The 27,444-nt window shown below is 46.1% G+C and overlaps 1 protein-coding gene across 1 annotated transcript in view; it reads right to left on the minus strand.

Annotated features, from left to right (window-relative positions):
* The window catches only part of AGPS (alkylglycerone phosphate synthase), a 192,825-nt gene extending 169,169 nt beyond the window's left edge, over positions 1–23,656 (minus strand). The window contains exon 1 of the mRNA XM_088461206.1: positions 23,439–23,656. Within this exon, the coding sequence (XP_088317332.1) occupies positions 23,439–23,572 (134 nt within the window). The 5' untranslated portion in view covers positions 23,573–23,656. The remainder of the gene's footprint in view (positions 1–23,438) is intronic.
* Between the last annotated feature and the right edge of the window lie 3,788 nt (positions 23,657–27,444).

Consider the following 27,444-nt stretch of genomic DNA (forward strand, 5'->3'; position numbering starts at 1 on the left):
CTCACGCATGCGCACGACGGAGCTCTCTCCGTCGTGCGCATGCGCACTAGGGCACCATCGACCCGCTTGCGAGCGGGTCTGAATCAGGCCCAGTATCTCTTTCCAATGCGGCCAACTATGTGTGACCAAAATGGATGGAGCCCGAAACAACTGGGTGATGCGGACCAATTAACGAACATACAGCACAGCCTTGTGATTATTGTGAGTGCTGTCCAATCTGCCTATTATTTCTCAAGCTGCATACACACACAATGATTTTTTTGAATGATTATCGTTAAACGATATCGTTAAACGATAATCATTTGAAAAAAAACGTTCACTTTCTGAGTCAAATGAACGATTATCGTTCATGTGCATTCACGTTTATAGTTTAGTCAGACTGACCAACTCAACGATTTTCATTAAGGGAATATGCAAAAATCCTTTGTAGTTCAAAAAAATCGTTCATTACACTTAAAAAAATCTGACAGATAATCTGACAGAAAATCGTTCATTAAATCATTGGTAACAAAATCGTTGTGTGTGTATGCAGCTTTACCTTTTTAGTTATGTTTTAACAATGTTTCCCCTGTACATATTTACATAGAAAAATAGATGTACAATTTTAAATCCAGTCTTCTACAGAAGGACAGAGACATTACGGAGCATATGTGGCACTTTTTTTAACCTCATTCTTTAGATAAATGTTTATATAAAACACCTCAGAAATGTAGGATTCTATGTTATGCCCAGTGCAGCCCAATATTGGCATTCGGATTTCCCATGCACTCATATGTAAATGGTTATGATACTAAGAGTAGACATAGAATTACAATACATTTTCCAAGATCAGATAAAGTCTCTAAGGATGAAACGCGTTTGTTATTGTTTGACTACATGTAAAGGACAAATACTGAGCAGCGAGATCAAACAGACTTCGGAGACAGTGATTCCGGAATATCCTTATTCTTGTTACAAGGGTTCACCCAGCCGCAATTATCCTTTACAGACAGACTGTACAGTGGGTAACGAGCTGCTCCGTACCTCTTTATACCTATTTGAACACTTCTGATTTAAGCAGAAGTAACTAAATAGGAATTTCTATTTATAAGTTCGACTTGTATCTGGTTTATGATTTTGCAAGCAAGAGGACGGCATTCATATTTTTCTCTATTTATACAGTTTTATGCTTTTATACACTTTCAGACCAATTAAAACGTTTGCAGTTGTATCCATATGAATGGCACATTGATGATTGCTTGTATTTTATGCTTCTCTTATTTGCTCTTATTTTGGGGACTCAAAAACCCTTCTGATCTACAAACGCAGATAATCTGTGAAGCATGATCGGATATCTATTCTTTGATCTGTATAGTGACATAAAGCAGAACATTAGGCACAGGATGCCCAAGATTATTTATGAACTCTAACTTCTATTAATTATTTGCAGTTATTTATATAGCGCACACATAGTCTGCAGCGCTTTACAAAGAATATTTAACCACTGACATCAGTCCCTGCGCTAGTGGAGCTTACACTCTATATCTCCTATCACATGTACACACACATACACAATAGTAGCGTTGCTGCTAGGCTGTTTTAGTGGGGCGCCGCGCCTTGCCCTATTTCTAAAGGGCAGAAAGCACCCTGCCCTCCGGCGCGGCGCCCCGCTGAAGCAGACTGCGGGGGCCCCCACCCACGGGTCGCAGTGTCCCGCGGGTGGGGAAAACTGCAATGTAACCGTCACCGCCGGTGAATGGATGCCGGGCGCATGCACACAGCATCCATTCACATTGACAGTGGTGCTTGGGAGCAGCCCGGCATGTATGCAAGTGCGGGGCATGCACCCAAGAGTGGCGAAAAGGGGAAGAGTCCCCTTTTCCTTGGCCAAGCCCCCTTTTCAGGCACGAGCAGATGATGCCCTGGACGGCGCCAGATCTAGAATGAACACTACAATAGGGTTAATTTATTTTTTGTCAGAAGCAAATTGACATACCAGAATGTTTTTGGGACATGGGAGCAGTGCCATAATAGGACTATGCCGCCTTGTGCCAGTTCCGTCCCCTAAACCCGTGACATGATGTCACACCTAGGGGGTGGGCCCAGCGGCTCCAGTAAGTAGAGCACTATCCAGAGCGTCTTAAGAACGCTCCGGGCAACTCCACAAGCTGCCTGTCTGGAGCGACTCTTGGACACTCCGGGCGGCTCTGCAGTAGCGCTGCTAGCTACAGGGTGCAATTCCAGGCACCCTGCAAGCCACATACAGGTGTTGTAGGGTATGACAGAGCCCTCCCCAGGGCCCTGCGTGGTGAAACCATTCGCACATCCCAGTGTTACGGTCCTGTCTGAAAGGAAACCCATGCAAACACAGGGAGAGCATACAAACTCCTAACAGAGACTTGGTGGGAATCGAATCCAAGACCTCAGTGATGGAGGCAGTAATGCTAACCACTACACACCAACCATACAGCTGTGTCCTCACTCATTGCTGCAGATGCCAAAATTTCCGATCAGAATTCCTCGTTGTGTGTTAAAATATTAAAAGCAGCTCAGTAAAAATAAGAAATACAATAAAAATAATATACGACCGCCTAAAACATTAGATAAGAGAAAGTATACAATAATGCAATAAAATAAATACAGTACAGGTAATTTTTATAGCCATTTGGGCAAAATTGAGAGCTGGTGAAGGATCAAGGTTAGTCCATTTGCAAATAAAGCACACTGTGGTCCGTTAGGTGTGGGTTGGTTTGATAGCGAATGCTAACCCTATTGTACCCTACCTCTAAGGATCTAAGGACTGCAGTTCACCATTGATCACCGTCAGCCGATTCGCCCGCTAATGATGTCAGGCATCCAAGCCATGTGTAGCAAACATGGATGTCTTGTTGCAGAACAATTCTTCACTTTGCACCCGATTCCTACCAACGCGTTTCACACCACTGGTAATGTGGGTTTTCTCTTGGTTACAGTATCTTGGCAAGCTTCAATTTTGTGGTTGTCCCAGGTATTTGGTGTCCACATGTAAGGAGAACTTTGGGTTCTTGTCTCATTACTGTTCCACACTGAGCTGGAGAGGGTTCATGGAGCATAAGTACAGAAATATTCTACAATGAAGTTATACGGCATGGGTGAAAAATGCAATCATGAGCAACCTGTCACAGCCTCCTTAGAGGTAGGGTACAATAGGGTTAGCATTAGCTATCAAACCCACCCACACATAACGGACCACAGACCACAGTGTGCTTTACTTGCAGACGGACTAACATCTATCCTTCACCAGCTCTCAATTTTGCCCAAAGAGCTATAAACATTACCTGCACTGTATTCATTTTATTGCATCATTTTATACTTTCTCACTAATCTAATGTTTTTAGTGCTCGTGTATAATTCTTATGGTATTGCTGCAGATGCACCAAACAGCCCCTTTCGGCACGCCAGGTCCCATGCAACTGTACTAGCGACAGGTGTCTTTGTTGCCGAAAATACATCGTTGCAATACAACTACTGTAGAAAGCTCCATCAGACCATGCTGATTAATTTGATATGGGACACTTGTATATCTGTCTGCGACTGAGTCTCTATCTGTATACGAAAGGCCACGATGCAGTCGCACACAGATATACAAAAGTGTCACATATCAGATTAATCAGCACAGTCTCCTGGTTTGTTCCAGCCACGTCGCGTTGCGAAACTTAAGGCCCCCATACATCTGATCGAGGATCTCACGATCCTGCGATCAGATGGGAAACGCCGAAACGCTAGTCGGAAAAGCTGACCGGCCACCATCGATGTTCAGTGATCAGTGTTAAATTTCACCGATTTGACAATAACAATCATTTTTTCATCGTGATTGTCATATCTGTGAAATCCAACATGTTGGATTTCTGCAATCCTGCGATGGATGGGGGGGCCTTAAGACACATTTTCTGAAAAAAAAGATGACAAAAAGTCGCTAGTACATTCGCACAGGAACAGAAGGATTACTTGTCCCAGGCATCTTGCACTGCGTGGCACATTGAGGCTAGGTGTGTGCAGACACATCTGTATACACTCATATGCCAGGAAAACTGAGACAGCCGCTTCCATTCACAGTACATGCAGCCACACCACCACATTAAATGGCATCTTCCAAAAATGAAGTACAATACTATATATCAGTGGCTCTCAAACTCGGTCCTCAGGACCCCACACAAGTCACGTTTTCCAGGTCACCCAGCAGGTGCACAGGTGTATTCATTACTCACTGACACATTTTAAAAGATTCACAGGTGGAGCTAATTATTTCACTTGTAATTCTGTGAGGAGACCTGGAAAACATGCCGTGTTTGGGGCCCTGAGAACAGAGTTTGAGAACCTGTGCTATATATAACCAGATATATCTGCAATCCGTTGTTATATAATTTGCAGGGAAGAGGACAGCGTATCCTCATTTAAATGAGACTGAACATGGCTAGACAGTAAGTTCCAGAGATGAGTAACTATCTCTGAAATCAACAAGATTTTCAGGATTTTCACGTGCAATAATTTCAAGGCAGTTCTATGACCACACAACTTCAGGGAACACATCTAACATGCGGCACCACTGCGGCCAGCAAAAAACTCTGGACAATAGTGGAAAGCCTCGTCTTGCATGCATTGAAACATCTGACTGGCGTCCAACATTGCCACAGATAACAGCTACATTTAATGCTGGGGCCACAAGTAACATCAGCGCTCAACAGTGCAGTGTTCTTCTATGGGGAACAGTAGCGGATGACCTACTTGGATCCCACTGCTGAACCCCACAACACAAGGCTAGGTGCATCGCCTGGGCTCGTGAATACTGCCACTGGATGCAAGGGGACTGGTTCAACAAGTTCATGCAGATGATTGTTTTTTTTCTTTTTCATTGCTCATGCGTCTAATTCTAACTCGACCATTCGTGTCTAATTGAACTGACCCCTAAATTTTTCAACAATTGATTAAACAATATATATCCACAAGTATGAAGGTAAACAGAGGCAGAACATGCTATAGGTGTGGTTATCTGGCTTCAAAATCCCTTTCATTTGCTCATATCAGATCTAATCTTCTGAGATTATTGTGTGCAGTTATACAGTGTTAGACAAATGGTGAAGGCCACTTTTATTACTTTGCAAACAAATAAGGGACACAATTATCAACCACAAATATTAACTATATGATATGAGAGTTACAAGTGAAATTCTATGGATAATTGGGTCACGTGTATATAATAACATTTGATACAGTATTATACTGTATAGTCATATCTAGGGCTTTTGGTCAAAATTTTTTTCACAACATACAATAATAAAAAAAACTAAAATTAACCAATTTGGAAAATATTAAATTGATAAGGTTATGGTTATACTCTGACATTTTGTTACACTTTATCGGAGCTATCACAAACTAAATGTTGCAACATATTCTCAAGATCAAAACAAGCCAAGACATTTACAATAAAATGTTGATTTAAATATTAAACCAATTATTTTTATATTATTATATATATATATATTATTATCCTTTATATGGCACTACAAGGGGTTTGCAGCACCTTATAACGTACATAAAACAGAAACAGCATAAACACACACAAAAACACGTTACTTACAGTACAAGACATTTCAGAACAAGGACAAGCTTTATAAACATTGCCGCATTAGCGGCCGTAAGACCCAAATCATCAGCAGGGAGGCTGAACCCAAAGGATTGGTGCTGTTGTTGGCAGCGAGGAGATGATGGTAAAGTGAGGGAAGGAGAAGCACGTGAGGGAAGAGGGCCCTGCGCGTGAGAGCTTACAATCTAGGCAAGTGGGAGACAGACAGGCGTGGAACAGAGGAAAGAGTCAGCGAGCATACAGCAATCAGGATAAGAGCTGGAAAGCTTAGATGAAGAAGTGGGTCTTGAGAACCCATTTGAAGTTTTGTAGAGAGGTAGAGAGTCTCATAGGAATAGGGAAACCGTTCTAGTGTTAGGGAGCAGCACTAGCGTTCCCGCTAGGCTGTTTCAGTGGGGCACCGCGCCCTGCCCTATTTCTGAAGGGCAGAAAGTACCCAGCCCTCCAGCGCAGCGCCCCACTGAAACAGCCTGCGGGTTCTGTCCTCCACTCGCGGGCCGCAGTGTTGGATTATTATCAGGGTTGGATTATTAATCTATCACAAACTGCACTCAGGGCCTGATTCAGAGCCGGACGCTCTGACCAGAGCGCTCGCTCTGAATCAGAGCCGACCACCCACGGCATATGCGAGCGGCCAAAAAGATGGTCGCGATGGTCAAGACCATTGCGACCATCGGGCTTGCGACGAGACCCTTGTGGTAAGGTCTCGTCTGAGGCAAGCCCGGAGTGCTTTTGGTTCTATCAGAGCCAAAAACACTCCCACTGACATCACTAGTGATGTCAGTGGGGCCGGACCCAGACGGTAGGCGTTCCCATGGGAATGCCTCCGTCTGGGCAGCCACGCCCCCCGCACGCCCACCAAAGGGGGCGTGCTGTCAATCACCATTGACAGCACGCCCCCTTTGGTGCGAGACCCCGAGCGACGGCTTCCTCCGTCGTGCGCATGCGCATTTGGGTACCATCGACCCGCTTGCGAGCTTACAGCGCTCGCGAGCGGGTCTGAATGAGACCCTCAGTGCATAAAAGATGAATATAACTCAAAGGATATCAGCACTCAATCTAACACTTACCTATTCCATAAAGATCTAACCGGATTTTCACCCCAACACAGAGTATCACTTCCATATACACCTATAGCTGCCACCTTCTACTATATAAAGCCAATAAAAACCTGCAACTTAATTACCCAACTGCATTCTGGTAACTAAAAGAATTAACTTTATGCACTTCTTTTAAAGCGTTAACAAAGCTAAGCAATCTAATGTCTATTAAACAGACTATGGATGTCTTCACAGCAAATTTAATGTATGAAAACAGGTGCGATACTTACACATTATAAAAACAAAACACAACATAATATTATAAATGAAAAAGGAAAGCATACAGAAGATTTAGGACCTACATCTGAGATTATACAGGCTGAAACTGCGACTGCATGGAAAGATGGACATATTACAATTTGATTATCTTTATGAGAATGGAGAATAGACTTTAGGTGAGCTGGAGCTAGATTTACTAAGCGGTGTCTGAGGAGTGAGAGAGGCCCTGATTACTTGTTAGGTAGGACATGTGCGCTAGGTGACGAGGTTATCGCATAGTTGAAGTCAGGGTCGTATTGGGGGTTGTGTCACACAGGGAGCAAGGTCAAAGAGGAGTCACTGTCGCTACACTAATGGTACCCCGTATTGGGATAATGATAAGAATTGGGATTTCAACGCCAATCATTAGACCCCTGCCGGGATTAGACAGCCGGGAAGCCGGCGGTCGGCATTTCGACCGTCGGCTTCCTGACTGCAACCCTATTAAGCATGGTGGTTTTTCATAAATGTATGCAGAACCTAATGTATCACCGCTGTGTACTAACAGCATAAGTAGGAGGGTTCCCAGCAATCTCCTACAAAAGGTTTATCAGTGCAGATCACAGTCTCCATTTTTATAAATGGGGACTACGATCTGATCCCTATGTACCAAACTCAGATTGCATACTCTGCTTTTTAACTAAAGAGGCATTTTCAGAGGTGAGGGATCTTACAATCCCTCTCCCGTAGCTTCCAGCCGGCTACGGATCTATCACTGTATGCAGGCGGAGTGTCGGATTCCCCAAGAGGAGGCTTTAAAAAAATTTAAAATACTCCTCCAAAATGCAGGGGAGAGGATGTAACTCACAGGGACAGCTGTTATCGCAACTGCTCTCCCACGCACTTTAGTACATAGCAGGGAGATCTTCAGTCAAAACTGAAATATCAGTCGGGATACTGAGGACCTCATTCAGAGTCGTTGCGGCCGCACGGTCGTAGGGGAAAGGGGCCGGATATGCAAATGAAGCGATCACAAGTTGCAGTCCTAAGATGAGATCGTTAGCTGAACGACCGAGGGTAAGAAGCGGTCGTAAGACTAAATCACGCCGCCTTCTCGATCACAACACACGTCATCTCCTGGGATATAAGGATTAATCGCGACCATCGGGAACCATCGGAGCTGGTCGTAGAGCTTAAGGTTGACCATACCCTCTCTTAAGCACTACGATCAAGTCAGTGTACAAACCTCCCATGTCACATGTGCCATGACACTACTTTGTTAATTATGCACTCCCATTAAACGCTGTTCGCATAATTAGGCACGCCTGCGTTCGGATCTCCACTCCCCCGTTTTCAAGCACCTTCCCGTTACCACCCACAAACGGTTCATTCTGTCACTCAAACTAACGACCTGGCTGTGTTCAAGGAGAGAGAAATTTCTGATCGTAACAGCTAGTTTGCGCACGCGCATTGCGAACTTTACACATGCGCAGTTCAGCGACCATCGGCTGCGTATGACCGACTCTGAATGAGGTCCTGAATGTGAAGAATCGTGGCAGTTGTGCGATTATTAATACGCAGGCCCCTAAGAGAATGCTATTCTCTCGGGCAGAATAAAAACAGCGTGTGCATGAATTTCTAGTACAACTGTCAGGTTACATTGTGATACAGTTAATAGATTTACATCACATCCTCTACACAGAAGTTACACACAGCCAGGAATATGGAGATGATGAAACATGAAGGCAATACACTAATGAACCTGTATAACAGAGCAGCCAAGCCTCTTCAGCAGCCACTGATGTCAATGGAATAAGACAGGACACAGTGGCCACCTGCTGTCATTTTCAGATCACAGTTACAGAAGGCCAATGACTGGGAATAGAAGTCTTCCTCTTGGTTGCACACACACTTTGCTATTGGGCCAATAGTCTTATGACAGCATGCATGGCCAGCATAACTGACCAACGCCAGAAACAGCTCATACACTCTGCTTTACCACTGGCTGTCAAAGACTCTTTCCTGAATGTGCATATAGTTCCCCTACTATGGGCCGTATTCAATTAGTTTTGCACCCGCGGAAAAGTTTCACCTGCCGGACCTTTAACCGGCATTGCGTCTTTTGGACGCTGAAACTTATCGTGCGCGTCCCCGCTATTTGTCGTATTCAATTGCAAAACACGCGAAAACAGCAATCGGTGAATTCAGAACAGGCGGAAAGTGCTGTCAGAATTGGGGAAACCAGACTGAACCCCCCAAAAAGATGCACTAACATTGGGGGATCAATGTAGCTGTGCCCGAATAGCCCTAATAAAGCTGTTTGGGGTACTTAAGTTGTTGCAATAGCTTTTTATAGCGTCTTTGCATAAGTGGTGAAGAATGGCATTAAGCTGTATTTTTTGGTGACAATAAGTAGTCCTGTCAAATTTAGGGTACATGAAAATGGGTGCTAGCATATTTTAAAGTCTCTAAAGTGAAGTTTTAAAAAACGTGAAAAACGCACCTGCAATCCTAAAAACACCTGACCCATCCTTGCAGACCCCCCAAGAAGTCTATTTCGTTAGTTTTTATGCTTGTCCCCCCACTTTGTGTTTTTTTTGCCCCCAAACTGAAAGTACTATTTTTGGGGTGTTCTTAAGTTTTTCCCCAGGATTTTTTCACACTGTTGTCCTTCGGGAGGGTTGTCCCAAGGGTTCTGAGAGGTTTCTCCACCTTTGCACCCCAAAATAAAAAATGTTGCACTTCTATTCTCCTGCTATTCAGAGGCGAATCTTTTGCACCCATTACATTGTAGTGACTTTCCGCGTAGGCGAAACCCGTCTGGAATTGAATACGGAGATAAGTTCCCACCTGGCGAAAAGACGCAATCTGCGATACTTTTACGCGGAAAACGACTTTTCGCTTCTAATTGAATACGGCCCCATGTACAGCATGGCAAACCGGGCTGTAGAGCAATCTGTACTCTACCACCATACATAGGTGCACCATTTGTATGGAACAGGTTGGTAGGAACACCTTCATATACAGTTAATGCAAATACTGACATGTACGGTGAGGCTGCGGTGGAGAAATCATATTGCACGCATATGTAACAAGATTTTGTTTTGCAGAATGAGAAGTTAGAAACTGAATGAGAGGCATTCCCTGCTTAGCAGGTGGTGTAAAGCCCCCCCCCATCCCCAATCCCCATCACCCTGGGCTGGATGCTTACATGTGCTCTTTTATTTTGTACTCTTACAGGAAAGTGCATTTGTACCCACACAGGTAATAAAAATGTTTAGGCACACATAATAAAGATATTAGTTATGTTCAACATAAAGAGGTTGGCTAAAGTGGACGTAGGCTGGATGTTCTTATACTTTATCCAACATTTGCATTTTCGTGCTATTATCCACCATATTATGCAGCGCTGTACAGGGAATATGTTTTACATCAGTACCTGCTCCATTGGCGCTCAATCTAACTTCCATAACACACATGCACACACCTATCAATATATTCATGGAGTGTGGAAGGAGACTGGAGTACCTAGAGGTAACCCACGCAAACACAAGGAGTACATACAAACTCCATACTGATAGTGCCCTGGTCAGGAATCAAACTCCTGAACCCAGTACTGTGAGGCAGGCACTTCTATCTACTGTGTCGGCATACTACAATCCCACAGAAGCAAAGAAGTGCATATCTGGAAACCTTTAAAAGGGGCCCATACATTAAGCCGCTTTGTGGCAATTCTCTGAAAAATCTCAATTCCAGAATCCCGACCCGAAAAAGGTAGTAATCGGCGAGTCCAGGATTTCACGGATCCGCCGCCGGATCGTCAGAACAGGGAATCGGGAGCTTAGATGTATGGGGCCTAGGACGAAACAGGTCTCAGCGTTCCACAAGGCTCTTCCACCCATGCCAGCCATGTTGCAGATACTACATCACTTCTGCGCCTTGCACATTGAATTGTGAAGTTCTTTCTTGCATATTCTTTATATATTATAGGTTGAGTCTCCCATATTTAAAATGCTTGGGACCAGGGGTATTTTGGATATGGGATTTTTCCGTATTTTGGAATATATGCATACCATAATGACATTTCTAGGGGATGGGACCCAAATCTAAACACAGAATGCATTGGTGTTTCATATTCACTGTAAGCTGGGTACACATTGGAGCGATGTCAGGACGATTTGAAGTTTCGTAACGACATATCGCCTACATCGCTCAGTGTGTACCCAGTGATTGCTCGCTCCCGCAGTCGCCAGGTTTGATGTGCTGCACATCAAACCTAGCGATATCGCTAGCGGCCCGTGTATTGTTAATGAACGACGTAACGCTGATCGCTCCGACGTTCATTAAAGTCGTCCAGTGTGGACACACAATCTCCGTTCACAGGCATTTGTTACGATGTCGGAACGAACCCAGTCGTTACGATGTCGGAACGAACCCAGTCGCTCCAGTGTGTACCCAGCCTTATACACACAGCCTGAAGGTCATTTTATTCATCGAACATTTATGTTTCATATACACCTTATACACACAGCCTGAAGGTCATTTTATTCTAGATTTTTAATAATTTTGTGCCTTAAACATGTTTGTTTACATTGAAACATCAGAAAGCAAAGGTGTCACAATCTCCGTCACGCTAAAAAAAAAATCAGTATTTCGGAATATTTGGATATGGGAGACTCAACCTGTAACGCAGGGGTTCCCAAACTTGGTCCTCAAGGCACCCTAGCAGTCCAAGTTTTAAGGATAATCATGCTTGTGCATAGATGGTATAATCAAACTGACTGAGGTACTAATTAAGTCACCTGTGCATAAGTATGGCTATCCTGAAAACCTAGACTGTTAGGGTGCCTTGAGGACAGAGTTTGGGAACCACTGCTGTAATGTATTTTCTGTGTTCTTAAGTTCTGTAAATAGTTTCACATTGGTTATTTAAGGTATACTGTAGCAATATTCTTCCTGTACACCAAATATCAGGCTATATGCTAACATACACTTTCCTTTAAACCAGGGCCGGCCAAAAGGTTGATCGCGATCCAACAGTAGTTAGCGGAGCTCCCGCCGGTGGACCACGACCAACGTGTTGCAGTTCCTGGGAATGCTGGTCTCTGAAGTGATCAGAGACTAAAGAAGCCTCCGATCGCTTCAGATGCCAGCGTTCCCAATGATGCAGTGTGCGCAGGAGTGTGGGTGACATCATCCGCGTCCCCAGCGCTGTGAAGAGCTTGCGCGCCTACTGGATCTAATTAGAACCAGCCAGTGGCAGCGGATGACTACACGGGAGCGCTGGCCAGGTAAGTAATGCACAGGGTAGAGAGCACCAGTACTGAGGGCCCAGCATAAGAGGCACTACTAGGGGCATTAGTGGGGGAACAGCATAAGGGGCACTAGTGGGGGAACAGCATAAGGGGCACTAGTGGGGGAACAGCATAAGGGGCACTAGTGGGGGAACAGCATAAGGGGCACTGCATAAGAGGCACTACTGGGGGCACTGCATAAGAGGCACTACTGGGGGCACTGCATAAGAGGCACTACTGGGGGCACTGCATAAGAGGCACTACTGGGGGCACTGCATAAGAGGCACTACTGGGGGCACTGCATAAGAGGCACTACTGGGGGCACTGCATAAGAGGCACTACTGGGGGCACTGCATAAGAGGCACTACTGGGGGCACTGCATAAGAGGCACTACTGGGGGCACTGCATAAGAGGCACTACTGGGGGCACTGCATAAGAGGCACTACTGGGGGCACTGCATAAGAGGCACTACTGGGGGCACTGCATAAGAGGCACTACTGGGGGCACTGCATAAGAGGCACTACTGGGGGCACTGCATAAGAGGCACTACTGGGGGCACTGCATAAGAGGCACTACTGGGGGCACTGCATAAGAGGCACTACTGGGGGCACTGCATAAGAGGCACTACTGGGGGCACTGCATAAGAGGCACTACTGGGGGCACTGCATAAGAGGCACTACTGGGGGCACTGCATAAGAGGCACTACTGGGGGCACTGCATAAGAGGCACTACTGGGGGCACTGCATAAGAGGCACTACTGGGGGCACTGCATAAGAGGCACTACTGGGGGCACTGCATAAGAGGCACTACTGGGGGCACTGCATAAGAGGCACTACTGGGGGCACTGCATAAGAGGCACTACTGGGGGCACTGCATAAGAGGCACTACTGGGGGCACTGCATAAGAGGCACTACTGGGGGCACTGCATAAGAGGCACTACTGGGGGCACTGCATAAGAGGCACTACTGGGGGCACTGCATAAGAGGCACTACTGGGGGCACTGCATAAGAGGCACTACTGGGGGCACTGCATAAGAGGCACTACTGGGGGCACTGCATAAGAGGCACTACTGGGGGCACTGCATAAGAGGCACTACTGGGGGCACTGCATAAGAGGCACTACTGGGGGCACTGCATAAGAGGCACTACTGGGGGCACTGCATAAGAGGCACTACTGGGGGCACTGCATAAGAGGCACTACTGGGGGCACTGCATAAGAGGCACTACTGGGGGCACTGCATAAGAGGCACTACTGGGGGCACTGCATAAGAGGCACTACTGGGGGCACTGCATAAGAGGCACTACTGGGGGCACTGCATAAGAGGCACTACTGGGGGCACTGCATAAGAGGCACTACTGGGGGCACTGCATAAGAGGCACTACTGGGGGCACTGCATAAGAGGCTCTAATACAGGGGGAATTGCATAATGTTCGCAACTACAAGGGCATTGCCTAAGGGTCAATACATTGCATAACGGGCACAACTAATGGGGGCATTGCATAAAGGGCACTACTACCTGGCGCATTGCATAGAGGGCACTACAACTGGGGGCATTGCATGAAGGGGCACTACTACAGTGGGCATTGCATAAGGGGCACTACTACAGTGGGCATTGCATAAGGGGCACTACTACAGTGGGCATTGCATAAGGGGCACTAATACAGTGGGCATTGCATAAGGGGCACTAATACAGTGGGCATTGCATAAGGGGCACTAATACAGTGGGCATTGCATAAGGGGCACTAATACAGTGGGCATTGCATAAGGGGCACTAATACAGTGGGCATTGCATAAGGGGCACTAATACAGTGGGCATTGTGCATAAGGGGCACTAATACAGTGGGCATTGTGTATAAGGGGCACTATTGTGTGTCGTAATGTGAAGAAGGGACACTACTATGTGGTGTAATGTGAATAATAGTGTGCTGTTGTGTGGAGTAATTTGAATTGGGCATACGATGTGCGATTTTGCCAGGAAAGACCCCCCCACGTCCCTTGCTGTGAGGTCACACCCTCTTTTTTGCATACTATGCCCCCGTTTTTGGCTCGGTAGATCACGAAAGGTTTTAAGTTTTAAACATAGATCACCAAGTCAAAAGTCTGGTCACCCCTGCTTTAAACAACTGGGAAGACAAAATAACATTTTCACATAGTTCTTACCCTATGGGGGGAATTCTATAGCTTTTGCCCGCCCGTTTTAGCTATTCACTGGTTTCTGCAGACTGGCATGAATGCATGATTTCTGCTTACACCCCCGAGATGGCAAGCAGAAGCCGGCAAAAGGCCCTGTTTTGGGCACCCAAACTCATGATTGAAAATGCTAAGAAAGACTTTAAACGGGTTTAGCCGCTTTACGTGGCTAAACCCGGTCTATTTGGGCGCGACATGCTTGAAAACCTGGAACAACTGATTATCGGCCCCATCAGTTTAGACGGGGGATCCGGCACGCAAAAATAAATGAATTCCCCTCTGCATACTTAACACAGTTATTAGATATATTAGCTTTTTATCACAGCTAGGTTAGAGTGTTTAAATGTCCTTTTATTTAGCGACTAGCCATTTCGCATTCGTACTTGGCCACTAGAGGCACTGCAACAATGATGTCTAATATATATTGACAAAATAAAAAAAGTAATAAACAGTGCACATTGCCCATTAAAGGATACCATTTAACCTCAGCAAGTACATAAACCATTGACATTTACTCAATCCACTTTTAAAGGCAATTAATTGAAGGTAGACATGCATAAGAGGTGATCTGCACAGAATGACGAGTCCTGTGACTTGTACGGCCACAAAGAGTCTAGGGCAGGGGTCTTCAAACTTGGCCCTCCAGATGCTGTGGAACTACACATCCCAGCATGCACTGCACATAGTTTTAGCATGCTGTTATATCAAAAAGGTGGCAGTGCATGCTGGGATGTGTAGTTCCACAGCAGCTGGAGGGCCAAGTTTGAAGACCCCTGGTCTAGGGAGTATATTTACTAAAGTGCGCAGGTTTTTAGAAGTGGAGTATTAGCCCATAGCAACCAGATTCATTTATCTAGCACCTTCTAGAATAGAATAGCTAGAATCTGATTGGTTGCTATGGGTAACATCTCCACTTCTAAAAACCTGCACTTTAGTAAATATACCCTAAGTTGTGCATTGCCTAATAGCGAGTAAGACTCAGCAGTGCGCCAGAATATGAACACATACATTCTGCTTTAATTGCATCACGGATATGCGATACACAGACATTTACAGTAGCAAAGAGATTAGATATCTATTACAATAGATACAACCAGGAGTGTTTACACTTCATAGTACCCTGACCCATTAAAATCCTTTAAATGCCACAGAAATATGCTTAATAACTTCACTTAGGTGGAGTAACCTCTAAATATAACAATCTCTTTTCAAGAAAAATGCAGTAACACCACAGGTTAAGGGTTAGTCTAGGTAGATGGGACAAGACACATAGCATACAAAACCCAGCACACCTTTCACCTTCACACATAATCCGATTTGTTGATTTGGTCAACCAAGCACCATAATGTAATACAGGTTGAGTCTCCCATATCCATAATTCTATTAAACAGAATATTCCAAAAACCGAAGCATTTTGTGGCAGCGGTGGCGGCATGACATCACAGATTAATGACCAATAACTAGCGGCGTGGTCTATATGCCGCTCTCCCCCCACTGCAGTGCACGCCAGGCACTTCGTGACACCCGCCGGACTCCCCCACAGCACCTGACGGAACCTATTGCAGGACCCACCCCCGCCGCACATGCCACCTGCCGGACTCCAACCAACACCCGCCGGATCACTCGCGACACCCACCTGACACACCCGCTGCACACGCCAGGCCTCCTGCGACACCTGCCGGACCCCCTGCAGCACACGCCAGGCCTCCTGTAACACCTGCCAGACCCCTCCGCTGCACACGCCAGGCCTCCTGTGATATCTCCCAGACCCCCCCACAAGGTATTTTGAAAAACGAAATTATCCAAAATCCTAAATGCTCCTGGTCCCGAGCATTTCAGATGTGGAAGACTCAACCTGTACGCAACACTATATTCTTATTGGAGCATACGCTTATCAACAAAGCCAAATTTATAATAGAGAAATGCAGTTTGGTTGTGGCTCGGATCTTCCCGCCAAGTTCAAATTTCAGAACGAGGCAAAGCGTTATCTTTTGCGGATAAAATGTTATCTATGTCCGTGAAATCACAAGAGAAAACATATGTACATGGATAAACATATACACACACACACGTACACATATACACCTGTACATATATAGGACTGCGCCAAGGTGGTGAATATATGCATCAAAAAAATTTTTGCCAGGATGTAAAAGTATTGGTTGACTGATCATTTAAAATAACAAGGCTTCTCTCAATAAAAGAATAATATATTTAAGATAAACATAATACACACGTAAAAACCAAAACAAAACAAAAAAAACAATACAATCCAATTGTTAAATATATGCAATAAGATAAAAAATATTGCTGGTACCCCTTATGGTACAGTGTGTATAAGTGGAATGCTAATCCTTATTAGTCCAAGAAGCCTTTGATCCTTAAAAGTGTTGAGAGTCTCTCATAATAAAAGATATAAAAGGTATCACAAAGTTTCCAATCTGCTCATCGGCTGAGGTAGCCAAGCAGTATGGTTCTCTTACCCGTAAGTATACTTTTAAATCGGCAGAATCTGTTGTATGGTGGGTTGATACAGCCTGTGTGCTCCGCACTGGATAACCCGAGCTGGCTTTATACCATATGCTCTGTGCTCCCGTGTGCTGTGCGTCCTCTGGCAATGTGGAAAACCCCGGGCAGCGACAGAATGGGTGTCAACTTGATTACTGGGTACACTGATCCAAGTACACTGTGCTCTGCACGAGTAAGGGGTGTCCTTGTAATTAGGCAGATCGGTGGCGCAGTTCGGTAACTGAGCAGAAGGACTTGGACTCACACAAGTGGTTGGGGAGCCCCTATATCGACATGTTTCGCCTCAACCTGGAGCTTTTTCAAGACAGGGGTAATCAAGTTGACACCTATTATGCAGCAGCCGCTACCTACATTATCTTATTGCATATATTTAACAATTGGATTGTATTGGGGGTTTTTTGTGTGTGTTGTTTATGTGTGTATTATGTTGATATTAAATATATTATTATTTTATTGAGAGAAGCCTTGTTATTTTAAGTTGTCAACCAATACATTTACACCCACGCCAAAAAATGATTGATGCATATATTCACCACCTTGGCGTAGTCCTATATATATGTACAGTTGTATATGTGTACACGTGTGTATAGGTTTATTCATGTACATATATAGGTTTTCTTTTATGTGCGCTCCTTTTTGGGCCAGCTGGTAAACACTAACGACTACATCTATACATTTTATGTCCGTGAAATAAAACGTTTTGCCTAGTTCTGAGATCCGAACTTGGGAGATCACAGCCAAAACCGAACCAAAATACTCACACACTGGGGGGTAAATTTACTAATGTGAGAGTTTTTAAAAGTGAGTTTTAAAAGAGATGTTGCCCATAGCAACCAATCAGATTGTAATTAACATTTAACTAGCACCTTCTAGAAGACAATAGCTAGAATCTGATTGGTTGCTATGGGCAACATCTCTTCTAAAACTCACTTCTAAAAACTCTCACCTTAGTAAATTTACTCCTGGATGTGTGGAGAAAAAGGGCGAGTGTATGGAATATGAAAACATTCGGGTTCACCAAATAATCATTGTACAATGGTTTCTAGATTCGTCACTCAAAGCTGTAGAGTAACCGGCAGTAATTTAGCACAGGTGTGTCAGGATGAGCCGTTCCATCCAAAATACAGATTCACCTCATGAACTCAAGTGATATGATGCTTTGAAGTTTTGCTATTTTATACATGAAAAACAAACAGCACACAACAAACTTTGCAAACCTGCTTTACCTTCAGCCAGTGCTGAAATGAAAAGACATTCACCTATTGATTTCCAAATAAAGCAGAAATGCCAGCTCAACCATGTATTAAAGCTGCACTGGCAGACCCAGGGGGATCACTACTCCCCTCATCAGAGCCCCGCCCATACCGTCATTCTACCGCATACTCTGTCAGTCAGAGAGGGTGTGACTGTATGGACCAATAAAAAGCAGCGGAGATTGCAGCTTCTTATTCAGCCTCTCACTCTCTGCCCCCTCCTCAGCAATTCTAAAGTGGTGAGCAAAATCAGGATTTGTGGGGTTCTACACTAAATAAACCGGGGAGCCCCCTGGATAAACTATTGCTAAGGAGACAAAAAGACAGGAAACACCGACCAAGGGTACCGACCAATGTACTTAAGCCTTGGCGAGAGATAAAGTACCAACCAATCAGATCCTGTAATTTTTCTAACACAGCCTGTCATACGACAGGAGCCGATTAGTTGGTACTTTATCTACGTCCACTTTCTCTCTATCCAAGGCATAGACCCCCAAGTAACTAAGAATGCGGCTTTACCTGGCATGGGCAAAAACCAAATGAACAGACAAATATTATAATAGCGTTATCATTTTAACATATACAGTCTGCTGAAAGGAATAGGAACTAAAGCTTATACTGTATATGCCAGGCCTACGCTGACTTTGGAATGAGAAGGAGACTATCCCCAGAATACAATAGAGAGATTGGTGCTGGTCGGTCTCAGCCTGAATATAAATAATACACTGATTGTTCTACTCCCTGGTAGTAAAACGGATTGCACTGCAGGATTATCTCCTACAAGAAATTCCTTCAGGGTTATTGACTTTCCGGGCTCCTTCACACCTGTTATTTTCTGCTTTTCACAGCATGCATGAAAAGTGCATTAAAAATAGGTCATAAGAGTTCATGATGCCAAACCCACAGTTATGTTAAAAAATTCTAACACTACATTTGGAGGGGAACTAAATTATTTTTGGGCGCCTGTAGCTCCCGTCTCAGGAGCTATTCAATAATTTGTGTCGCTGGGCGCGAGTGTCGTATTCTCGTGCCCAAGTCCACGCGTGAAGCAGCTATACCCGTGCAAACAACCTGGCGTACTGCAGTTAAGTTGCCCAAAAGCCCTACTTTAGACTGATTTCTGCTCTGACCTGAGGAGGGCGCCAACAGAAATCTGCGATAAGTTATGGGTGCCCGTGGCACTTGCACCCAGCATTGCAAGAGTATGAAAAGCTCCCGAAACTTTAGACGGGAGCTAAGGGCACCCAAAAACAAATTAAATTCTCCCCTTAATATGTTACAATGAAGAATTAACAATTTCTCATGCATTAAGATGCTCCATTTACACTATGTTGTATCGGTAAAAGTGCAACGTGTGAAAGTCACATGCAGAAAGCATTAATATACATAAGTAAACCATGTGTACAAAGTATATTAGTTTTCATGAGTTTATATTTTCCAAGTGCGTATGTGTGAACGGGCCCTTAGTCTCTTCTCTTTTCCCTACTATGCATCCCATAAATAAATTACAGGCATATTAAACATTGTGGTTACAGATTCTAAGCACAGAAAAGCATCTGATTCTAGTGCTTGATTTCATAGGAGGTGCCAAAGACAACTAACAAGTCCACATTCTTAAGAGCAATCTGTAAATAAAAAAAAGTGGAATTCCTGATTCCTGCCCACGCCACACCCTGCTCTACAAACAGTTAACTATGGAACTGACTTGACATACTGAGGTCCGGAAATATTACACTCACCACTTTTATTATGAAATCATGATTCATGAGCTGCATACAGTTTAAAAACGTTGCAGGTGTATTCGTAAAAAGATTATCTGTTGGTGCGGACAACAGTATCTTAGTAATAAAACTGTCAATTTACTAAGGAGTTTGCATTTTTATTGCATTCACAAGTACGATGAGATGCAGGTTGTTGCTGCACAATGCAACACTCTTAAGAGTGCGTCCAGTCTACTGTATATGAAGGATCTGCGCATGCAACGTTGTAAACATAACGCAGCACGAAGAAACTGCGCTGCTAAATTGCACAGAGGTCTGGATCCTTCTTTACGAATTACTGCATGTCCTTGTAGTTCAGACATGCAGCACTGTAACCCATGGTCAGAGTTTAAAAGCACTTTGCTCATGGCTTGTTCTGAATACAGGGCCTGATTCAGAGCCGGACGCTCTGACCAGATTGCTCGCTCTGAATCAGGGCCCTCCTACCTAAAAATGGAGCGGCCTCTTGGACGCACGCATAGCTGTGGGTTACCACCCACAGCTTATGCGAGCGTCCATTATGATGGTCGCGATGGTCAAGACCATCGCGACCATCGGTTTTGCGACGAGACCCTGCAGTAGGGTCTCGCTGCTGCAAGCCCTGGAGTGATTTTGGCTCTATCAGAGGCAAAATCACTCCCACTGACATCACTAGTGATGTCAGTGGGGCCAGACCCAGACGGTGGGCGTTCCCATGGGAACGCCTCCGTCTGGCAGCCACGCCCCCGGCACGCCCACCAAAGGGGGCGTGCTGTCAGTCACCATCGACAGCACGCCCCTTTTGGTGCGAGACCCATAGTGACAGCTTGGCTGTCGCTATGCGGGTCTCGCGCATGCGCACGATGGAGCTCCGTCCGTCGTGCACATGCGCATTAGGCCCACTGTGTGGTATAAAGGTCTGTGAATGACGACGTTCACAGACATATTGCTGGTACACACTGCCCAACGGGCACCAGATATATTGGCCGATCAATTGAATCGGCCAATATATCAGTCAGTGTGGACCCAGCTTTAGCCACGGGGATTATCGCGGGGTACCATAGAATAGTTCTGAACACTAAACCCGGCAGCTAAAAGCGGTAATTCAATCCCCCTAATGGTGCTCTGTCTTTTACAGACAGTGGGCCTGATTCAGAGCCGTTCGTTCCGAGCGATGTTTGCACATCTGCGCATGCATATGGGTTTTAGTACGCATGCGCGAACCAGTCAGTGCGGTCAGAAATCGTGTGCTCGCAAAATAGCGAATGCCTGCTAATTTGAGTGACAGAGTGAGGCGTATGTGGGTGGTAACAGGGGAAGGTGCTTGAAAACGGGGAGTGGTGATCCGAACGCAGGCGTGCCAAACAGTCAAAACGGGCGTTTAATGGGTGTGCATAATTAACAAAGCAGCGTCATCGACCACGTCAGTTGGGTGTCTTTTAGCCAGAACTGCTCGCATGATTGCGGTAGGAAAATGCAACCACAAGAATAGCGAGCAGTTCATTCGCCTTTCGATGTACTCGATTAATCTAATAAATAGCAGAGGTAACGTATGATGCGAGCGGTCTGGGGGCGTTTTTTACAAAATAACGTCCGCATGTTTTGTTCGCTCGTTCAGACATAGAGGCGTCAACAGACCGCCCAGAGCGAACGGTCAATTTAAATAGCCAGCCCCTTTTTCTGGACGAGCGAGCGCAAATAGCGTCCGGCTCTGAATAAGGCCCAGTGTTTATTCACGTGTGGGCTTTTTATCCATGCAGACACATTACAATAGCTTGTGCGCTCACTGCCTGAATACATCCAAGAAGTTATTGCACAAATATAAAAATTAAAAGTACCGGTTAAATGTACAATTAATTTCAGCATTCCTGTCAACTCAATTTTATGTAGCCATTGCAACCTCATAAGCGGAGATTAATAGCATCATCAAACCTGAAGCTGCTTACACAGCAATTTGCACAGACAAATCAATGACTACCAACCAACAGTGATCAACAATTGATGGGGATGGACCAAGACTGCCAGAAACTACAGCTGCCTGATGACTATAATCTACTAGTGTTAGCAGTCATCGGCGAAACCCATGTACACTCAATGAAGGCAGAGCCAGTAGACCTATTTATATAACCAAAGAAAAATACGATTATTTTTAAAAAAATTAAACCCTATCTAGTTTGCAACATGAGTAATTTTGAACATCAATCATACGGGCAGCATGGATGATGTAGTGGTTAGCATTACTGCCTCATAGCACTAAAGTCATGAGTTCAATTCCCGACATGGCTCATCTGTGGGGAGTTTTAGTATGTTTCCTCCCAAAATCAACATATATACCATTAAGTTAATAGGATTCTGAAAAAAACAAAAACAAATGAACCCGAGTACTGTATGTCTATATGTGTGCACATGTGGTAGGGATATGGATTGTAAGCCACTCTAGGGCAGGAACTGAAATGTTATATCTATAAATATGTGTATGCTACATAAATAAGTGTTCACACAAATAATAACCTACATATAAAATAGTGATAAATCAAAATTGTAACTACAGAAACTCTGACATACAGGGGCATATTAAGAGAGGAGGGGACCAGTGTTCACTCCCCATCCTGGGCCCCCTCCCATCAGCAAACTGACAGCAGCGGTAGGCTCCGGGCACTAGAGTGTGCCTAGAATCTACTGCGCATGTGCAAAACGCCTGGAAAATGGAGCGGCAGCCATTTTCCCAGTGATGTCTGTAGCACTACTCCATGGGACATCGGAGAGATAAGTATACAAAAAAAAGTATGGGTGCAGGGTGTGCGGTGCGGGCCCCCCCTGGACCCAGGGTTGTTGCTAGATCCAAGTTGGGGAAAGACTTAACCCTGGACCCAGGGGCCCATGTGCACCGCACAACCTGCACCTACTATAAATACCCCCCAGTAGACATATTTTGATTAGTTGACCAGGCGGGGGAATTAGAAGTGATGTGCTTTGGGGGTTCAATAAAATAGATTTTCAGAGCAAAGAATGCAAATTAAATGCACACATCTGAAATTAGATGTAATACCTCACTTTGCTTAGTGAATGACTCACAGCACCAAAAAGGGAAAACAAAAGTGCTTATAAGAAGCCTCAGGCCAGCGATGACAGGCAGCAGGTTACATACCTTGCACAAGGATTCCCTATGCTATGCTTACAGCAGGACCAGGGAGCCCTTGGAATGGAGAAGCTAGTGACAATAAATAACATAATGACATATCTGCAGGTCTGTGTGTATGCTGATAGTTACAGTCCAGTAATGCTACAATAAATGCTCATTACTATAACAAATGTCCACTACTGAGGACATACAAAGCACTTGCTAGCTGCCAAGCATCCCTGCAAGCTGAGACTGAGACACCTTCCCATATACTGCAGGGTGACACTAGCTGTGGCACTACAAGCCCCAGCATGCACTGTCACCGAGCAGCCAACAAGTGGCCCCAGCTCAGTCCAGGGCGATAACAGAACCTGTCAGACGCCGCACCCGGTACCTCCCCCGCCACACCTACCGCTTCTTAGGGATGGAGGGAGCCGCCGGGGCCTTGCACTCGCTGGCGGAGATGGCAGGCTGCAGGTGCCCGGAGATGATCCTCAGCCTGCGCTGGGAGCAAGCGGACACCGGGTTGTCACGGGCGGCCGCCATGCTTCCGTGTTGCGCGACGGCGGAGAAGACTGAGGGCTGCCACGGAGGGGGGAGAGGTCGCAGCGTGGGCACTCTGTGGCGTCCCAGAATGCAGCGCGGGGCCGTTGCTGGGGAACCGCGGGACGCCGTCCCCCCCACTCTGCTGCCCTCTTCCGGGTACAGGGGCTGCTGGCGTCACGTGATTTTTTCCTGTGTATGTATCACACACTGTGCTGCTCTGTCCAAGCAGCTGTGGAGGGAACATAGCACAGATAGATTAGATAGATAGATTAGATAGATTAGATAGATAGATTAGATAGATAGATAGATAGATAGATAGATAAGATAGATATCATTTGGAACTGACAGCTCCATTAGTATTCTTTTAACCACCATTATTTGACTATCTGCTGCTTCACACCAGTTTTCACCGGCCGGCAAAAAAATGGGTGTTTTTTTCCCTGTGGACATGTCCCTTGCACACACAATGGTATTGTGCCATGTGTGATGGTTTTTCCGTGTGTATGAATATTTTTGCAATTTGTAACACTGAAACCCTGGATGGCAGCCATCCTTGTCAGTGGATATTCCCGGCTGTAACACGGCGACCGTGCCGTCTGAAAGGACCAATCTATTTACATAGTTCACTATTACATGCAGATGGCAGATAGACCCCCTAGTCCCTATATATGGTTTTAGTACTATTATTTGTAGTATTGTTTTCAATTGTGTGTAAACTAGTATTATCTTTGAATAGAGCTGCAGCTGCTGAACATGCCCACTCAGGGCCGGATTAAGGTCTGTGGGGGCCCCTGGGCAACAAACATGTGGGGCCCCTATTAAATATGGACAGAATGGGGACCGTATCGCTCGTAAGCGGTACATTGACAATCAGCGATAAGCTAAGCTTAGTGCTGTTTGTTAAATACTGAAAGGAGGAAATTTAGTGAGTGACATATCCTCTTTAGCACTGTCTTCCCAGAGAAATCAAACTTCAAGCACACATAATATACACCCACAGGAATAAACACACATATAGGCACCCACATTAAATATTACTCACCAGTTGCACAATCTTATCCACATTCCACCACACATAGTGCCCCTGATTCACATTCCACCACATAGTACTAGTGCCCCTTATTCATGTTATGACACAAAGTAGTGCCCAGCGGCCGCTCCTACCCTCTTAGATGAGGGGGGTTACTGCGGTATGCAGCCGGGAAGCCGGTGGACGGAAGCCCGACAGCCGGCTTCCCGACTGCTTTATCCTGGCGAGGGTTAAATGACAGGGGTCTAAATCTAGACGCCTGTCATTTTACCGCCGCCCGGTAGGTTAGGGTTAGGCATCCCCCCGGGAGGTTAGGGTTAGGCTAGAGGAAGGGAGGGTTATAGTTAGGCATCCGCGGGGGGACTTCGGGTTAGGCACCCCCCGGGGGACAGGCATAGGCGGCGGGTAAGGGGGGGTTAGGTTTAGGCACTTAGAGGGGGGATTAGGGTTAGGCACCCCTAAGGAGGGTTAGGTTAGTTGATACTTACTTTGGGACGATCAGGATTTTCAGCCATGTCGGCCTGTTGCTGTCGGGATTTGAACCGCCGGACGCAAGCGGTAATTCATACCGATTCTGTTACTGCCGCTGAAAACGGGAGAGGGGTGAAATTACCTGCTCCTCGTGGCCGGGTCCCTGCGCCTGCGCAATCGGTCTGTCAGGTGCCGGGACCGGCGCATGTGCACTAGCGGCGGGGAGCCGCACATGCGCATTCCACCGGCATCCAAAGGGCTGCATCGCCTGCAGCCCCTAGGAGCCGATTAGGGCTGGCGGAAAGGCAGAGTAGTGGCTTCCTCCTGGAAGCCGCTCTCTGCTATTAGCAGCCCGGACTGGCAGTCCCAGGGGGAGGAGACACCTCCCCCTGGGGCTGCCTGTTGTGTATGTGACTGACAGGTAGCACTTCCAATAGGAAGCCACTGCCAGTCAGTGTAGCCAGTGCAGTCACGGACTGCACTGAGGTGGTGGATTTTACTGGGGGGGGGCAAAATCCGCCACTGGTAGTGCCCCTTTTAGTCAATGCCCACAGTAGAGCCCCTTATACACAATGCCCATAGTAGTAGTGCCCCTAATACACATGATGCCCACAGTAGTAGTGCCTCTTACACAATGCCCATAGCAGTAGTGCCCCTTATGATATGCCCCCAGTAGTGGTAGTGCCCCTTATGCAGTGCCCCCAGTAGTAGTAGTGCCCCTTATCCAGTGCCCACAGTAGTGGTGCCCCTTATGCTATGCCCCCAGTAGTGGTAGTGCCTCTTATGCAGTACCCCCAGTAGTGGTGCCCCCAGTAGTGGTAGTGCCCCTTCTGCAGTGCCCCCAGTGGTAGTGCCCCTTTTTGCAGAGCCCACAGTAGTGGTGCCCTTTATGCAGTTCCCCCAGTAGTAGTGCCGCCAGGAGTGGTGCTCCTTATACAGTGCCCCCATTAGTAGTGCCCCCAGTAGTAATGCCCCCTGTGGAAGTGCCCCCAATAGTAATGCCACCTGTCTAAATGCCCCCACTAGTAATGCCCCCAGTAGTAGTGTCCCCAATAGTAGTGCCCCCCAAGTATTGCCCCCAGTAGTAGTGCCCCCTATAATGAAGCCACTTGCACACACAAAAAAAAAAAAAACTAATACTTACCTTACTGCTCCTGTGTCTGCTGTCGTCTGGTCCGCCTGGATGCTCCTCTGCACTATGGGAGAGACGTCATGAGGTCTCTCCCATAGTGCACTGGGGGAGCCGGAGCTCAGGAGTGAGCTCCAGCCTCCGGCTGTCGGGAGGGAGCCAGGCGCCCGCTGGTAACAAAATCTCAGCGGGCACCCAGCAAGTACAGCCTCCCTGCGGTGCCTGGGTTAGGCGGGCCGGTGGAGGCGGAACTGGTTCTGTCTCCCGTTTGGCCCACTTTAACCCCAGTGGGTGTGGAGGCCCTTAATCCGGTCCTGTGCCCACTACATTAAGAAAACAAACCACAACATTAAAAACATCTCAAAGCCATTGCATGTGAAAGGCCAAAACCGGTGTGTTTGTGAAATAGCCCATACAGCTCCTCTGTGTGTCCATCATTGTTCAAATTTCCTGCGCCGACATCACCTGTCTATCATATATAGGCTTGCAATATCGTCCATCTTAATTCGGGACACATAAATTACACACAGGATTACTGGCAAGGCAGTACAAGCAACTGCCTAGGGCCTAGGGGGGCTACCTGCCACCTGCAGATGAACTTTATTTTTTACCTCCATCCATGAATGCTGCCTAGCAGGGAGTCTTGAGCGAGGTGTGGGGTGCATCCACAAAGCCCCACCCCCAAATCTGAATGTCCCGCTTCCCAATAGAGCAGGCTTGACAAATAAAAGTAGGGATGACCATTGGTGGGGGAAACCATCACTTGTTCCATGTCGATGGTTACACATCTATGTTAACCACTGATTCTACCATCGATGGTTAACCAACCAATGGCCATCCCTATTTTGCAGCTCTCACACTGTGAAGTCACTCCCATGAGTCTCAGCACAGGGGTCTGAAGGGCGTGTGCTGATATCTGATTGGTGGAACTCAGCACATGCTGACTGGAAGAGTCCCTGATTGGTGGAGCTGCTCTCTGACCGCTGGAACTGTGAGGAGGACTCCAGTCTTTCAGCATGGTCCAGGTCTGTCACCTCTATATCCACAACACTAGTCCCTTTTTCCTGTCACTGCCCCCTCACACTCTCCTGCCTATGTGTCTCCCAGCCCAGTTCCTGCATGTGTCTCCAGTTCAGGCCATCTCCTACATGTGCCCCCCATCCCCCTGTCCATCTACTGCCTATAAGGTAATATTAGTTTGCTGCGCTAAAAAATATAATGAGAAAACTGCTCTGTGTTACT

Source organism: Taudactylus pleione, unplaced genomic scaffold (assembly GCF_031769625.1).
Source record: "Taudactylus pleione unplaced genomic scaffold, aTauple2 ptg001027l, whole genome shotgun sequence".
NCBI classification, from domain to species: Eukaryota; Metazoa; Chordata; class Amphibia; order Anura; family Myobatrachidae; genus Taudactylus; species Taudactylus pleione.